General features: G+C 40.5%; 1 protein-coding gene across 1 annotated transcript; it reads left to right on the top strand.

Moving 5' to 3' along the window:
• The first annotated feature begins 3270 nt into the window (after positions 1-3270).
• LOC135715161 (phospholipase A1-like) lies at positions 3271-13470 on the top strand. Its single transcript, XM_065238561.1, has 2 exons — positions 3271-4081; positions 13214-13470. The coding sequence occupies exons 1-2, from the start codon at positions 3271-3273 to the stop codon at positions 13468-13470; spliced, it is 1068 nt and encodes a 355-aa protein (XP_065094633.1).
• The last annotated feature ends 3908 nt before the right edge of the window (positions 13471-17378 follow it).

Genomic DNA, 17378 nt, shown 5'->3' with positions numbered 1-17378 from the left:
TGCAAGTCGCTACTAGTCTCCCGAAAGTCTGCCATGTTATTTCTGATGTGTTATACGATATTTCGACGTCCATTATCTTTGCATGATGATCTTCACACTACGAAAATGTCATGTAAATTTAGGTTCCCTGAGACCGACACATGTAAGCGGCCCTTTTGACATAAGAATCAGTTGAAAGAAACAAGAAAATCAATCCAATCAACCAGAACCAGGTTACAAAAACGAAACAAGCAATCCCAATCTTGATACCCTATCCAGGTTGGAGCTGAATCTAAAACGAATTCGCCAATAGTCTTGCATCTTTAAAAACTCAGCTAAGGGAGGCACCCTATCCTAAATAAGGATTGCATTTTTGACGTAGAACTACGTCTTTGTCGACTATACTGGGGTGCAAATCAAAAAATATGTGTGGTGAAGTAGTGTTAGGTTTTGAACGCTTGTAACTTTGTCATTTATAGATGAAATTAAAATCCAAATACGCCAATCGATAGGATATTACATTACGAACCTGCTGAAATAAATATTTTCCAATTTTTCTGTAATAAAACTTTTGAAAAATGTACAGATGATATTTTTATCACTGTTTTCATGAAATAAGCGTTTTTCCCAAACCCAGTCATCATAATCGAGTACCACTTGGTTGCACATTGCTCTGAAAAGATATAAATCAGCACTGCTGTCGCACTTCTGCTCAATTCAAAACAAACCAATCCCACTAAAGGTGGTCATACTTTAACAGGCCTGATAGGACTATAAACAGTAAATAATAATTAAAAATTTCAAAATAACTAAAGTTGAAAAGACGCATCTGTGTCACTTGAAAATTCATACATGTAAACCAAACAAATACAAGAAATATAGATCATTCAAACTCAAAAAGTCACTTCTGCTCATTACCGCTTCGGACGGCGTGGCGCTTGGTCCTGCAGTAAGCAGGAGCAAATCAGTGGTTAAAGGTGACTTGGGTCCCGTTCAACTAAGGGGCTGTTAATTAACTACGAGGGGGAGGGGGAGGAAGGTAGGAAGAATCCCAAAAAAATGTCTACGTAGTTAAATATCACCATCTTAGCGCCCCTCAGTGGGAATTTGTATGAGAGCGAGCTGAACATTTGTTAGTTTAGTGTCAAACAGTGGAGTTAATAATGAGAGAGAGAAGGATTAGTATTTTCCATTTAATTCCACTACTTTATTTGCTTATCCTTGACGGATACGCGTATTTCGTCTACAATGTGCAGACTTCTTCAGTGTCTTGTACTAATACAGTGAATATTCACTTCCAAAGAGATATACGTACTGTTTCAACTTGCGCCGGTGTACCTTAGCTATGATGTTTACTATCAAAACATTAAACAGGGGGAGAACCTGTATACACGCTTTTGCTCTGACTTCGAAATTCAATAGCTGAATCCTCTAATTTTCAATTAATGTTTTACTAAGCACCTTCTTATTGGAAACCAAACGTTTAATTTGAGAAAAGTCACAGTATTCTATTTTGCAATCATTCTACGAACACGCTGTAAAGTACATAATGATGATGCATGGTAATTTTATGTTAGGGTTATCCACCAAATTGGAGAACAAAGAGGTGCTTAAGCCCCGTATGATCGTTATACCCCTTCCTCTCCTACTTCGTTGACATATGAACCAACATTTTGTTCAATATTTAAAGTACCGTCTTCTGACAGGTAAAACAACTGCCTGTTGCGTTATCATAAAATGCAATCTTCACTTTCTTCTCTGCTTCAGAAACCTAACTTAAAGCTAATGATGGAGCTACTGAAAAAAATTAATGTATTTTTTGACAATTGTTTTATCCCACAACATGTATGGCGTATTTGTTTACTATACTGAGGTGCAAATCAACAAAAAATATGTGACGAAACAGTGTCAGTTCCTATTGCAGTCGATGTCGATGTCAAATTTAGTGTACATTGATCACAGCAAAATAACTTAACATTGATCAACCCAAAGTAGTTATGTAGGGGAAATTCTGTCAATTATTAACCATTACATTACATTTAAATACATTATCTCATGCGTAAGATGAACCGTGGTCTGATTATGCTAACATGAATTGTCGAGAGTTTTGAACCTGTTTCGGTTATAATAAAGATAAAGTATAATAATCAAAAATGCATGACATACATCAATTTTGCGTAATTCTACGTCATACTGCGGTCGTGTCTAGGACACAACCCTTTAATTTTTTTTTCTTTTTTCATTTGTTTCTACATATTTTTCCTACCTCCAAGATTGTCTGTACCAAATTTGAGACACCTCTGTAGAACCTCCCAGCATTCCATAAAGCGAAATTCTTTACTATTTTCATTTTTGTATAGTTGCTCCGCTTTCTCCATCTTATCCCCATCGTTCGTTCCACTCTCGTTGAGGCGAACGATGACCTTGTAGCAGTCACTAAATGTCTGAACGGCTCTGTTGACAACGCCCCAGCGTTGTCTTAATCCATTAGGTGTTCTTGCTGCAAAGGGCTCTAGTTTTTGCATCGCATTTTGGTAGACTGCTGACCAAAACAGCGTACGCCAAATTCAGCTCAATCAAACGTACTTTTAAGCTTTTCAGTATCGGAGCACTTAATTTTACATTACATGTTTGTTTACGTCTCATCCTTTATGTCAAAGATGGATTTCGTCACGTGTAAGATTAGGTTTTTCTAAGTGTAAAGCAAACAAATTTAAAAATACAGTCGCGTAGATTCCGAAAATCAATTAAAAAATACCGTAATTTTTTTTACTCCGCGTGTTAAAATCACGTTTCAGACTTAAATGAGCTAAACCCGTATAGATTCCCAAATCCATATAAGAAAGAACCGTTAAAAACCGTGTAAAAGGAGGCTTCTGTCCAGAACTACAAACTACTTTTACACGAGACGTAATCCATATTTATTTTGGTGAAACGACAATACCTGACGATAGATATGAAGAGTAACTGCAATAGAGGCTTCTGGATGTTAAGTGCACGATTAATAATTCACATTGACTGTTAATAATCAAACTGTACGAATGTCTATTAGATTTCTAATAGTTTTTTTTTTTTAATGAAGCACCCTATACAACATTCACCAGATTCTGTGTACCGTCAGATGTCGAAAATTCCTTATCGGCACTCCGCTCTTATCTTATCGCTATGAACTTCACGTTCAATTTCGGAGATGGAGGCTATATTTAATTGCTGTCAATTAACTGGTGAGAAAATTTTCCCTCAGTTCTTCATTCACTCCTCAGATCGGTCTGTTTTTGGTGGTGTAATTAGATGTTTCGCTTGAATTTCCAAATCCTCTTTCTTGCGTTAAAATTTATCAGTGCATCTCTAGAATATGCTCTAAACTGGACCGAGTTGCCAAACGAAGCCGACTGGATACAGGTTCCTAATCCCACGTGGCAACTAACTTGGGTTCATCGATCGGTAGTGGAGGCGCAAAATCGCGTTAAGTGGGGTTCCAACGAAGTGGATGTGTCATTCGTGTTCTTCTCCAGGGAAAATGACAGCGGAGCAACGTTCCGGTTAAGTGATATCCAGAATGTGGATGAATCTTCGTTTGATGCTTCCCGACCAACAAGAGTCATCGTTCATGGCTGGATGAATCATCGGGATTCACCGTTAAATGTGCAGATTCGCAAGACGTATCTGTCCGGATGGGATTACAATGTGATCGTTGTGGATTGGTCTAGCTGTGCTGGGAGAATGAACTACATTGCGGCTGCGGCATGCGTGAAGACTGTAGGCGAAATTGTTGGCAGAATGTTGTGGCAATTGAGGACGAGCAAGCGATTGTTGCTGGATGACGTGTACGTTATTGGACACAGTTTAGGAGCTCATGTGGCGGGGGTTAGCGGGAAAACCGTAGGAAGAGCAAGGCTTTCTACCATTGTGGCCTTGGATCCTGCGCTGCCACTGTTTTCCGGCTGGCACAAGGATAATCGAGTCGATAAGGACGACGCTAAGTACGTTGAAGTCATTCATACCAATGGAGGGCTGCTGGGGTTCCTGGAACCCATCGGAACGGCAGATTTCTATCCGAATGGAGGTGTTGTACAGCCGGGATGCGGAATCAATTTTGCAGGTAGGATTATTTTCTTATTGTGCTACTGGAATTTGTTTTCCCTGTAAATGTATCACCTTGTAGTGTTGTTTATTCGTTCTTCATTTGTGATGGTCCGGAGAAATTTCATGTGTCTATCCACGTAGTATCTAAAAAATGCAGAAACAAGAGAAACACAATTTTCGAGATGGTTGCATAATATTATGTTTACTGATTCACCAGAATTAGTGTTATTGGCTTTTTAAATCTTTGCATTTCTCTTTGATGGGCAGTGAACTATGATCTAAAACGAAATTAGCTCGTGTCTTTCTAGCAGATGTTAAAAAAAAATCATCCTGTTTCGATCAGGATGTCTATCCCTACGTTATTTATTATTAAATTCGATTGATGGAAATCGGTAACGAAATTGGTGTTCGATTTGTAGCGCAATAAATTTAAATTTCACTTGCCTACTCGGAGGGTAGACTAGAAACCGCATAAATTACATTGAATTTGCTTCCGTTATATGCTAACACAGAATAATAAAAATTCGATCGCAAATAAAATCCTGTAAAGTGTAAAGTAAACAAAACATTACAAAGCATACAAAACAAGTACTAATATAATAATGGAGAGAACAGTACTACTATTCTATTACTGCGAATTTCATCGCTACCATGGCAATGGGGGCAGAGCCCAGCGCCGATGGTGCGATTCAACTTCCTCTCAAAAACGATTTTTTTTTAAATTAATTTTAAAATAGAGAATTTTACCGTTATGTTGACGCTGTGGTCCTTATGACACACTGGTGATACTGTGTGTATGTATTCCCTCTAGCCCCTACTGGCCGGCAGTGTTATTATGGAAGAACTCTCTCTACAATGTCGCAGCTTTAGTCCGGGAGTTAGAAGGTGATAGCTTTATTGCAGATCCAGCAACCCATTTCAGATTGTCTGGAAAGTCACGCCCATTCCGAGGTTACTTTCACTCACAATAAGCCCCGCATGTATGCATGAATGCATCACCGTTATCAACTGGATATTCCCCCTAATTCTGCGAGTCACGTGACTCTCTGTCACCGGTGAGGTGACAATTGTCACCTCGTGTGAGGTGACTCTCCGTGCAAATCAAATGAAGAGTCACCTCACACGAGGTGACTATTGTCACCTCACCGGTGAGAGAGAGTCACGTGATTCGCAGAATAGGGGGGATTGGTTATATTTACACACTTCCAGGTTTGAAATATTTTTTCAAACCTGGCATGTATTTAGTTTAATTTTGATATTTAATGTGTAAAAAATAATTGGACAGCTCTCACCATATTATGCTCTTCTGCCACCGTTAATTGATTCTTTTTAAATCTCTTGGACTTTTTCTTTAACACTTCTTATTTCATTACGTGCTTCACCGGCAATTTCCTTCCGTAGATCGTCCTTGGTTGGTTCTAACATGATTCCGCCTTTTCCGGGTTTTTCTTGTTTTCCGAGAGAGATAAATCCACACTAATATCCGTTACTAGTTCGATGTTGACTCCTTCCTCGCTGGTTGGTGTGGTCGGTTTCATGTCCACCATCTGTCACTGAATTGCCATGGTGATCTGGGACGAGGCTCACGTTCAAAGTCGCTGGTCCACTGAGCGCTCCATGTGCGAAAAGAGAATGAAAGAAATACGAAAGGGATCAGTTTCAAGAAGTGACAGACAGTTAAACTGATGAAACCCCATCTAACCATACTCAAGCAAAGTAAGAATATACAAGCAATATTGCGACTATATGGTTACTTGGTTACTATGGCCGTCAGAATGGTTCATCGGTTGCGAAGTGAAGTTTTCCTGAAAGTGATGCGCTATATTTCTCAATGTTATGATTTTATTCTAACGTTACCTCAATGTTATATCACAGACAAACAGACACAACACATTGAACATTTATCATTTTAAACCCTACCGCCATCTGTCGTATACACTATGATTGGCAATACACTCAACAGATGGCTGTAGTGTGTAAACGTCAAACGCTAGGGAATTGATTATGTGCACAACAAGTGGCGGTACTACACCCAACCGGGGGATGTAAGATTCGCTTACATTATGTGGGATTCATCATCAGAGGATGTTAGTGGAGACCGCATGAACCGAGGATGCAATATACCGAGCTGCGGTCCAATGCAAGAAAATGGAAAAAGGAAAGTGTGGAGTGTATTAGTGAGTAAAATTAATCATGTAGAAAAAAAAGTGCCGGCTAAGGGACTCTCGAACCACGAATGTTACGGAATAAAAAAAAAGATTAAAAACCAACTTCTATTATAACATTAGCTGCGATGTTCATGAACAGAGGATGATAGGAAATGGATCTAACATTCATTGTAACAAATTTTTGGTTTGCGTGTACCAACTAAGAAACATTTCAATTGACCGTTAAAAGCGATTTAGATGAACGTTTTATGAGTGTTATGTTTGCTTTTCTGTGATCATACCTTCACTATCGCAACTTCGGCTAATCTGCGAAAGTACTTGCATTTTTCTCAGGCACTTTTGATCTAACTGCAATTACTCTCTCATACTCGACATGTGCCACGACCAAATTGGCACAACGACGCCCTATACGCTCTCTGACCGAAGCGCAGGGCGCTCCAGTTTGCTGACACTGTGGTCCAAAAAATAACGCTTAGGTCTAATAAGAGGATGCTCCGGTCTAAACGTAGGCACGATTTGTTGCAGTAGGAGGAAGCTTCGGTCCGGCGATGAAGACGCTACGGTCCGGTGAGAAGATACTTCGATGCAATGATGGACACATGGGTCCGGCAGGGGGATGCAGAGATCCGACGGGGACGCTTGGGTCCGTAAAATAGACGTAGGGCTCCGACCGAAGACGATTTGGTCCGACAAGTTGACGCAAAGGTCGGACGGTGGACACAAGGGTCTGGCTTTGATTCCAACAATGAACATTAGGCATCCGACGGCAATGCGTCCGACGAGGATACTGGGTTCCAACAGGGATGCTGGGTAATCCGATGGGAACTTATACGATCCACTAAGAGGACACTACAGTCTGAAATTGATTCAATGCGGCATCCTCACTAGCAGGAGATTGAAGCGAAGAACGTCATCAAACAATTCGATCACAATGGCGATTTTGAAGATACTTCAAATCGTATAATAACGTTAATTGTCGACATCCCGATCCGTCAATGACGAGTTCCAACCGACGTCCAGAAATCCATTCCCAATACTATCCTGGTCACGGCACAAATATGGTCGATCCAGTGGCAGAGTTGTAGGTCCAATTTGTCCATTTAGCGTTCTCTCCGTTGTTGATCATTACAAACACGTTCAATTTACAGTTAATTGAACTCGAAACGAATACATACAGAGCACATCACAGACTGACCTACCAGGGTGTTGAATATCTGGAAAAAGCTGGAAAAACAGGGAATATCAGGAATTCATTTTTGGACCTGGAAGTAAGGGAATCTTAGGGAATTTCATTCAAATTCAGGGACATTTTATTAATGAGTATGACTGACTTTGCTAGTTTCAACCAACTTAATTACTTGGTGTGCATTTTTGCAAGTTGAGCAAGAATTGCTCAAATGAAAGGATAGTTTGATGATTTTGCACCAAATATAAATTCAGCTCCCACTGGCACACATTCCTGAGTTGAACTGAGATACTGAGAGATGATAAAAATCTTTCCGTAGACACTAGACGTTGTTAGTTGTTGCAAAATTTCACCTCCACATGGGAATGTGCGCCTCTTAGTAGATGTTACAACTAATTACATCTGACGAAGAACTTTTGCCTGATTTGCTCAGAGAATGAAAATAATTTACAGAATTTTGGTGGTGAAAGCACTGTTCATACGATTTCCCTATATAAGAATCTGGCCGCGAATGAGCGTTTGGTTAAACGTGCTATCCGGGAGAATTTTCTTCTGGAGCTGGGTCTCAAATTGTGCTCAAGTGAATAACAATATAAAGGGATTAAAGACAAGTGTTTCATATGTAAGATGTAGGGGAACTGTGTGAATTTCTGTACCTAGCGTAGAGTTAGGAAACAGTCAGAAAAGAACTCCAAAGCAGGGTTGAAAAGTTCACGATATTTCACGAAGTTCAACAAGGGAAAATTTTGCGAGTCATAGCGAGTTTTGGTAAATATTTTCAACACTGCTTCTAAGAGTGTGAAAATCTCAACGCCAAGGACCTCTTCTCATATCATGGAATAAATCGAGCAAACTTGCTGAAAATTTTAAGGGATTAAGCAAGCCTTGTTTGTAGATTTATATCCAGATGGTTGCAGTTTCCTTCACACATCGCTATTGATCACAAATTGAACTGATTACCTGGCTCTTACCACGATTAAAAGTTGTGAATTTAGAAAAATGCTGTGCCTTCCCGTTTTTGGCAACACGCGATTTCTGTTTTTTCTACATTCTGTTGTATCCGACATACGCTTATATGGGAAAGTTAAGGTCGGATAAGCCAGCAAAATAAACACCACAACAAATAACATAATGAAACCAGGCAAGTTTTTATTTTAGTATATTCTGCCACATCCTTCTCTCCTACCTGCCTCCTATTCCCTGCCCTTACTCCCTTTTATCACGCTTTTGTGCCTCCCATCTTGACCTACTGTTCTTTCCAATTAAACATGATTTTCTTCAGGTGAGTACTCACAAGATACCGACCGGGTGTACCCGAATCGCGGATCCATTTCTGTTGTCGATGGGCCTACACAACACAGCTCCACACTTCATGCCGATGTCCCTTCGCTGCCTGGGGTACGCTTCGTGGCCGTCACACGTCTCACTTCCGTCGTGAGTAGCCGTTTTGGACATCCAACTAGACGAGCTCTCCTTGATACGAACGGTGCGGGTGAAAGCGAGTGCAACCAGTGTGTGCCTACGGCTTCGACTCCGATGAAGCAGGATCTGACCGGTAGAACTATCGGGATTGTGCTCACCGAGTTTCTGTCGGTCCTACTAGCAACGTTGATCGCGTGGAATGCAGGACGAATGGCCGTCTCCCGATGCGCTGCGTGTCACCTTCATTTTCTCGGCAGGTACGGCACCACGTCCGCAACGGAATGGTCTACTGTCACTGGATGAGCTCGTTGCGTGCTCGGCCCTCCTTCGGTCGAATCGAGTCTGAAAACAAAACTCTGAGGCGCATTGCCAATTAGCCCAAGTTTGGTGGCCTTCTTTTCGAAGGCTTTGTCTGTTCACGCAGTGACTCGCTGTGGTCCTGTCAAGGTCAAATCTCGACGTGTAGACCAATCGGTTATTCCACTGGTATGCCTCTGATTGACGAATGTCGAATCCCTCCGTGCTTGGCGCCTAGTAATCGTGATCCTCGAGATGTGGTACGTTTGTTCCCCGTGTGTGAATGAGTGCAGCCTGTGGGGTACAATACTTTTACTAGTCGTGACGCTCCGAAGGCTTTCTGCAAATGTCCACGATGGCGACGCTTGGCCACTCCCGTCAATTTTCCGTAGGATGGCTTTTCCGACGGTTTCGTGTCCAACTTACAACGATGACGATGCACGTTTATGCGGTCAGCAACTGCGGGGGACCAAACGACGAATGAACGTGATTTTACCACCACGCAGTGTGTTTGTGTGTGTGGCGGAAGAGTTGTCAACAGTCTCTATCCTGTATGTCGGCAATATAATTTGCGTTGCTTGTCTTCTTTCAAGCGACGCGACCTACGCAGCATCGATTTCATAGATGTACGCTTCAATGCCTCCAATGCGAGCTGCAGAGCCCACATAAGCAACCATCAAAGAAGGAAGAAGCTACACCGCTATGCTATGGATCGGGATCAGTAGCTCTTCGTGAGTCGCTGCGGGTCGGTCATCTATGCCAAGCGTGTCACCCTCGCTCCAAACGACATACAGCTCGACAGCCTCATCCGTGTTGAATACCCAGGTCAGAATTACTCAACCATCACTACAAAACGGTCCTTTTCAGGGCCACCAAAAATGTCTTAAAGAGTATTATTTGGACATTGGTCAAGGTCATCAGTTCCCGCAAGCAGCTAGCTATCAAGGCTCAACCTGTCTATAGAAGGTGTGGAATTGTAGGCCTCAATATATTGGTGCAATTAGTTTTTCCTCGGCTTTCATTCCGCACGATTCGTTTCTTTCGTTTAATCAATCACCCTGGTACTGACGTCGAAAAGATTGTTTCAATCGGCGCTTACATATGAAATTTAATGTGGATTATAGAATTTTTTGTATGTTACCAAAATTTATGAACGGTTTGCCTCTAGATGTTGATATAATTTTTGATTATTGAATTATCACACTGTATACCATGAAAAAGCAGCCTGTTTGTGAATTTTTACCTGTTTTCAAGTAAGGAGTTATCATAAAAAACAAATCGCCAGCGGGTATTTCCCGGCGACTATACAAATAAATAAAATCAAACAAAATCATCATGCAGAACTAGCTAGGATTTGTTTTACTTCATATTTCACAAAATTGCTTTCGAGTGTTAAGACATCGTCTCCCACAAAGTTTACATTTTTCCCTCTACCAACACATACATCAGGGCTAGATAGATCTCCACAGGATCTATAGAATCCACGCAATTTCAAAAAATTAAAATGCACAGCATTACGAAAAGAGGACAGGTTTCGACCAATAGCAGATAGATTTTAATTCTAAACAACGATTGGAAATTTATCTACCAATATGCTAAAATGAACACTTAGTTAATTTTCAATAGGTCACTATTGAAAAATACCAAATGTCCAACTGCTGCAATGGTGATCAAAATTATCACCGAATGTCTGAAAACAGCGCATTCCCTAACACAGTCTTAAAAATCGAATTCGATGCGGTCCCTCTGAACGGTGCTCATTCTATCACCGTAAGTGGTGGTGTCCAGTCCTGCAGCAGCAGTAATAGCAGCAGCAGCAGCAGGAGTGCTTTCAACAACAACAACAACAACGAAAGGCTGCCTGCAAGCAGCGAGCTGCAGAGGTCATATGAGCAACCATTGAGAAGGAGGAAGAAGTCCCACCTCTAGGCTAGGATCGGAATCAGTAGCTCGTCGTGCTCAGCTCAGCATTACCCAACCATCACTACAAAACGGTCCTTTTCAGGACCACCATAAATTTGTTAAGAGTATTATTTAGACATTTCAAGGTCATCAGTTCCCGCAAGCAGCTAGCTATCAAGGCTCAACCTGGTCTCTATAGAAGGTGTGGAATTGTAGGCCCGAATGTATTGGTGAGATTAATCATCGTCCGTCCATTTTCCAGAACACGCTGGTAGGAAGTGTTAAAAATCCAATAGAATTTGAGAGAAGTGGGAATAATTCGCTTTGGGTGTAAAGGGTGATACGGTCAAAATTTGGTCAAGGGAAAACGCGTGTAAATCGGTGAAATCGTTTATTTAAAAAATCAAATTAAATTTCTTTTTCAAGTTCAATTAGTATAAAATTCAGGAAAAATAATCAGTTAGGCTTCCGCTTTTCCAAATCCGAATTGCCGGGCCTTACGCTTGACCCCTGCCATCAGATTTTGTACAGCCACCTTGTCCACCTTCTTCGCCGCAGAAAGCCAGTTTGCCTTGAACTGCTGCTCGCCCTTAGCAGTTTTTTTTGGTCTTCTTTAGGTTCCGCTTGACAATAGCCCAGTATTTCTCAATTGGGCGGAGCTCTGGCGTGTTGGGAGGGTTCTTGTCCTTGGGAACCACCTGCACGTTGTTGGCGGCGTACCACTCCATGGCCTTTTTACCGTAATGGCAAGATGCCAAATCCGGCCAAAACAGTACGGAACAACCGTGTTTCTTCAGGAAAGGCAGCAGACGTTTATTCAAACACTCTTTCACGTAAATTTCTTGGTTGACAGTCCCGGAAGCTATGAAAATGCTGCTTTTCAAGCCACAGGTACAGATGGCTTGCCAAACCAGATATTTCTTTGCGAACTTTGACAGTTTCATGTGCTTGAAAACATCTGCTACCTTTCCCCTTCCTTTTGCCGTATAAAACTCCTGTCCCGGAAGCTGCTTGTAGTCGGCTTTGACGTAGGTTTCGTCGTCCATTACCACGCAGTCAAACTTCGTCAGCATCGTCGTGTACAGCCTCCGGGATCACGCTTTGGCCGTCGTATTTTGTTTATCATCGCGATTTGGAGTCACTACCTTCTTGTAAGTCGATAGTCCGGCTCGTTTTTTGGCTCGATGCACGGTTGTAGACGATACACCCAGCTTATTTGCGGCATCTCGGAGATAGAGGTTAGGGTTTCGCTTGAAACTACCGGCAACTCTCTTTGTCGTCTCAGCGGCTTCCGGTTTTCAATTTCCCCCCGATCCAGACTTCCTGGCTGTCGACAAACGTTCCCCAAACACTTTAATTACATTTGTAACGGTTGATTTGGCAACTTTTAGCGATTTTGCCAACTTTGCGTGCGAGTAGCTCGGATTTTCGCGATGCGCGAGCAACATTTTGATACGCTGCTCTTCTTGCTTGGACGGCATTTTGACAACTGAAGAGTGAATTCCAAAATCAAAATAGGAGCAACATTCTACACACACACACCTTCAAAATGAGGGGTGTTCAGGTTTTTTAAATGCAAAATTGAAAGAAATACGTCAAGTTGATATTGACCAAATTTTGACCGTATCACCCTTTATATTCACATTCAGTCCCCAGAAAGCCAGTAAACGATACTTTTCGCCCTGCCCCATTCATATAATTCGGAATGAAATCCTGTGAGGGGTGAATTGAATGCACTTTAATACCTAAATGCACAAAACTTAAAAATTCATAAATAACAAAAAATTCAAAATACAATTTTTAAAGTCGGGTAGATGAATCAAAAATACTCAAGTTGACAGTCCCTTGGATTCTCTTCATCAACTTTCTCTTTGAAATAAATACTACAAATTTGATACGCTTACAAATAAAAAACGGAAAGAGTTAAGATAATTGATGTTTGATCAATTAAAAGAACTAAATGTTCACATTTGTTCCGTCCACTAGCGGTCCTACGTCAAGCTTCCGTTCGTGCCCCTAGGCACAGACCCTTCTACTTTTTGGATTGGGTGATATCTAGAAAAACATACATAATATTGGCAATAACAATAATGGTGGTCAAGAATTCAGTTGCCGAGGTTCGGTTGGTGGCAATTTGTACTACTTCTCTATATTTGTATTCCATCATTTTCAGGTATTTGTGCACATTCTCGCGCTTGGGAGCTCTTTGTCGAATCGTTGATCGAACCGGAGGAATATCTTATGGCGACACAGATTCTTTCTATAGGGAATCTACCGTTCATTGGAGGTTACAACACCAACAACACCAACAACAACAAACTTGCCAAAATGGGTGGAAACCCGTCGAATTCCAACGGTCAAGCCGATGGTCTATACTACATGATCACCAGTGACACAAGTCCTTACTTTGTACCAAATAAACCAAACTAGCTGATGTATTTCTGAAACTTTCGGAGAAAATAAATTCAATCCACTAAATGATGACAGTCATGTCTGGAGGTAAAAAAAAAACTACTTCAATTTAAGAGATTTCATAAAATCGTTACCCAAAGACAAAGAAAAACGATGAAAATTCATTCCAGTTTAGATATCTGAGTAACCTAATACACCGAAGTTATGATGCAATGCCAAATTTACGATGAGGAAAAACAATGATGTCTTTTAAGAGGTCTGGTTCTCTGAGAAAAAGCATTGCAAATTCTCACCACGCTCGTTTAGGTAGATACGTAGGTGTACATAAGCGGCGTCGGTCATCGTGATGAATCACAATTATGAATAGTATTGTGCAGATAGGTATACAAATTCGCTTAGCCTAACTTTTTGGATTTATGACCGTTCGTAAATGAGCTTTGGAAATAGATTAGGATATTGCTTTTCAACATTGTAGGGAACACGATTGATCCTGGAGAATGTACTATGCGTAACACAACATTGTTGCATGTTTATCTGTTGTGTAATTTGGTGAATAGTTTTCGTTGATGGATACATTACAGTGTTCACGGCTTAATGTTTTTAAGCGGATGATGGATAGTGCACCTAGCAATACTGCCTTTAAAAACAGAAATGGCTTTCAGAAAGCCTCAGGAAGAATCCTAGTTTGAAAGTGGCCATTAAGCAGTCCGTGACCGTCGATCTTCTGAAAATGTTAATTTGGAAATACGGCGTGGAAATACTGTGTGAAGACAGCAATTTATGTTGGTATGCAAGTTACCAACGGCTCCATCATATCATCCATCACACCAGCCATCATACCAGCCACAGTACAGCCAACAATTACATCAGTCAACACACCACTCTGCACGGTCAGCACTTCGGCCAACCACCCGATCATCGCACCAGCCAGCAGAGTCAACATTCTAACCAACACCTCGATCATCAGCCAGCGCAGTCAGCATTCCGGCCATTAACCCAGTCGATACCGCCCGATCGATGTCACACCTGGTAAGCACATTCACCAGGGTACCACGGAACCGAAGTCCACGATAAACCGCCAGCATAAGCAGCTCCGAGTAAACAACAACAGGAAATGCAGCATAGGCAGTTTAATAGGTAGAACCATTTTTATAATAGGGTGAATTATGGCTTCGGCACCCATAGACTGTTTTCGGCAACCGAAATAGAAACGTTAATTTCACTGTATTTTCCCATCAAAACTCTTCGCTGAATGTATTAAGCCGATTCCTTACCTTTTCAGCTTCAATCTGATTACATTTTTACGACTGTGCAATCCTGTTCTGCCATATTTTTCTTTAAATGAAATATACACACTACAAAATACGGCTGATTTCGAGTTGCCGATAATAGAACAGCTGGTTAACACGCAGTTCAAATGGAAAGGGTGCCGAAGAAAAAGAGACTGCCGACAATAGTCACACTCACCTGAGAAGTTTGGAGCGTTGTAAAAACATGTTCAACCCGTTTTGATCAATTCTGTCGATTGGAATTGGTAGAACAGCAAGCAGCAGATAAATGTCAACAAACAAACCTGTCATGTATGTGTGTGACGCTGAGAAATCGCTAATAGAAGTTCGGACGCTGCTTAGATTGACGAGAATACGTAAATTCCCCTACCAAAATTGAATAAAGCTCACTTGATGTTTAGCGTTAGTTGTGAACAGTTGTTTTTTAAAAACGCGAATCCGAAGCTCCCGGTCATAATTTGCATACACAATTTTTTTTTAAAAAAATGACTCATAATAACATAGATATGCTACTTGGTGAGTATTTTCATGTTATTTTGAATATATTTCTGTGACTATTTTGATTTTGTAAACTTTAGATGCGGCTATGCTTATTAGTTGTTCTGAGTCTCCGATGCTATCAGCTGCGGCATGTCAGGAACCCGCAAATCCGGTGAGTAGTGTCAACGCTACTGTCCCCCTCGCCTTCCATTCGTCGGTTCCACTGTCCTCCACCTTATGCATATCCAGGAACACTAGCCGAATACGATCTTAAGCTCAGCTCTCAAACTGAAACCGAGCTCATGCGTAGAGACCCATTTTCCACCATTTATGAATCCGGAATCTACGCCCGACGCTTCAAGGGTCATCGGAGATCTGATTGCCAAACTTCAGAGAGGCCACACATCATCTTTCCACACTCGAAATCTCCCAGACTTGTTCCGTCGGTGTATAATAAGATTTTCCTGAACGGCACAGTGGTGGAATGGTCGAAAGAGGTAGTCTACCTCGGTTTTACACTAGACAGCAAGCTGATTATCAGGGAGCACGTTGACAAAACCAAAACCAAGTGTAACATTTTGATAAGATCACTGTATCCATTCATCAACAGGAGGTCTACTCTATCCTTGAAAAATAAACTTGCTGTCTACAAACAAATCTTCCTTCCCGTAATAGAATACGGGATGCCAATCTGCGAAAGTTGCGCCAAATTCCATCCACCTTAAACTCCAAAAACATCCAGAACAAGATCCTTAGGATGGTCCTAAACAGTCCCCCGCGGACTAGAAATTCTGAGATCCACCTCCTGGCTGGAATTCAGACATTAGAAGAACGGAAAGTATTCATCTTGGAAAGGTTCAGAGACACCTGTCTGAGATCAAATCATCACACCATACGTGATCTAGTACGTTAGGTTAAGTTATACTCGTAGTTAAATTGTTTCAATTTAAACAAAACACACCCCAAAGGGGTTTTGTGTAAACTAGTTGAAAAAAAGCAAATATTAAATAAGAATATCAAATTAAACAAAGATGAAGATCCAGGTAGGCTAATCAATAGACATTTTAAATCAATGTACTATCATAATCAACAGAAATAACAATAATTTTACTACTACTACTACTACTAGTTTTCTTCGTCATTTGCTTTAGAGCAACGGACGGATAAGCGTCGGACACCAATACGAAGACGACGGAGTGTTGCCGCAAAAAATCTTTTTAATCTGTTTCTGGTTGCCAAAAATCTGTTAAATAATTTGTATAAATTCTATAGTACGACCTTATTGCGGATTGTCGTAAATATACTTTGAGTTCATTTGAAGTTCAGAAATAGTTTGTTCATAGTTTAGAATCTTAAAGTGTGACTTAAATTTGCTTTCTAAAGAATTAATCTATTTAAAACACCTCGAAATCCTGAATCTGGTTTATTTTGTGAAGTCTAAAAATACAAAAAATCAAATCCCAGTAATGAGGGACAAACCTGAAAAAAAAAGTTTAATGAAGAAACAATCACATTTTCGTAAAACTTGAATTTTTTATTCGAGATTAAGAAAATCTTTGTTAGATCGTTTTTTTTACATAACAATTTTAGAAAATGAAAAATAAGCATTAACATTTTCTGAAGTATTAGTGGTAAAATGATATGCTCGATGTTTAATTTTTTCAAATTAATCTAATCAACCCAAATTTCAACTTTATCTAATCATTTGGCAGATTAAAAGGAAATTAAATCCGCTAGCTGTTGCTCGAACCTATAAACCTAAGTGTACTCAGTATTTAAAAAAAATGCTATAGTTTCATCTGTATTTCTTTATTTGCAATCGTGTTCATATGTTTTATCAACTTTATTGTATTTTGTCACAACACATAACTTTTAATTGGATGTTTTGTAGGATTGCATAGAATATTCTTTATTTCTGATGTTACGCTAGTCAAATGTCAAAATATCCTGTTGACTTTTCGACACACAAACTGTAGCTTACCGATTCGAAAAAAAAATCTGTGATCTGTATATACAGATATTTGTAACAAAGTTTTGAGAAAATCTGTATCGTTACAGATAAATCTGCATACTACCAAAAAGTAATGTAAATTTCCGTGCCCTGTGACTGACACATGCAAGCGGCCCAAATGACATAAGAATCAGTTGAAAAACCCC

The sequence above is a fragment of the Ochlerotatus camptorhynchus genome, unplaced genomic scaffold (assembly GCF_037179485.1).
Source record: "Ochlerotatus camptorhynchus isolate MF236.1 unplaced genomic scaffold, CSIRO-AGI_Acam_v1.1 ptg000827l, whole genome shotgun sequence".
NCBI lineage: Eukaryota > Metazoa > Arthropoda > Insecta > Diptera > Culicidae > Ochlerotatus > Ochlerotatus camptorhynchus.
The sequence above is the reverse complement of the archived record's forward strand: the minus strand, read 5'-3'. Positions and strand labels throughout refer to the sequence as shown.

Coding starts and splice junctions, on each gene's coding strand:
- LOC135715161 (XM_065238561.1), top strand. CDS start 3,271: ATGTTTCGCTTGAATTTCCAAATCCTCTTTCTTGCGTTAAAATTTATC. Junction 4,082..13,213: donor ATGCGGAATCAATTTTGCAG/GTAGGATTATTT, acceptor CATCATTTTCAG/GTATTTGTGCACATTCTCGC.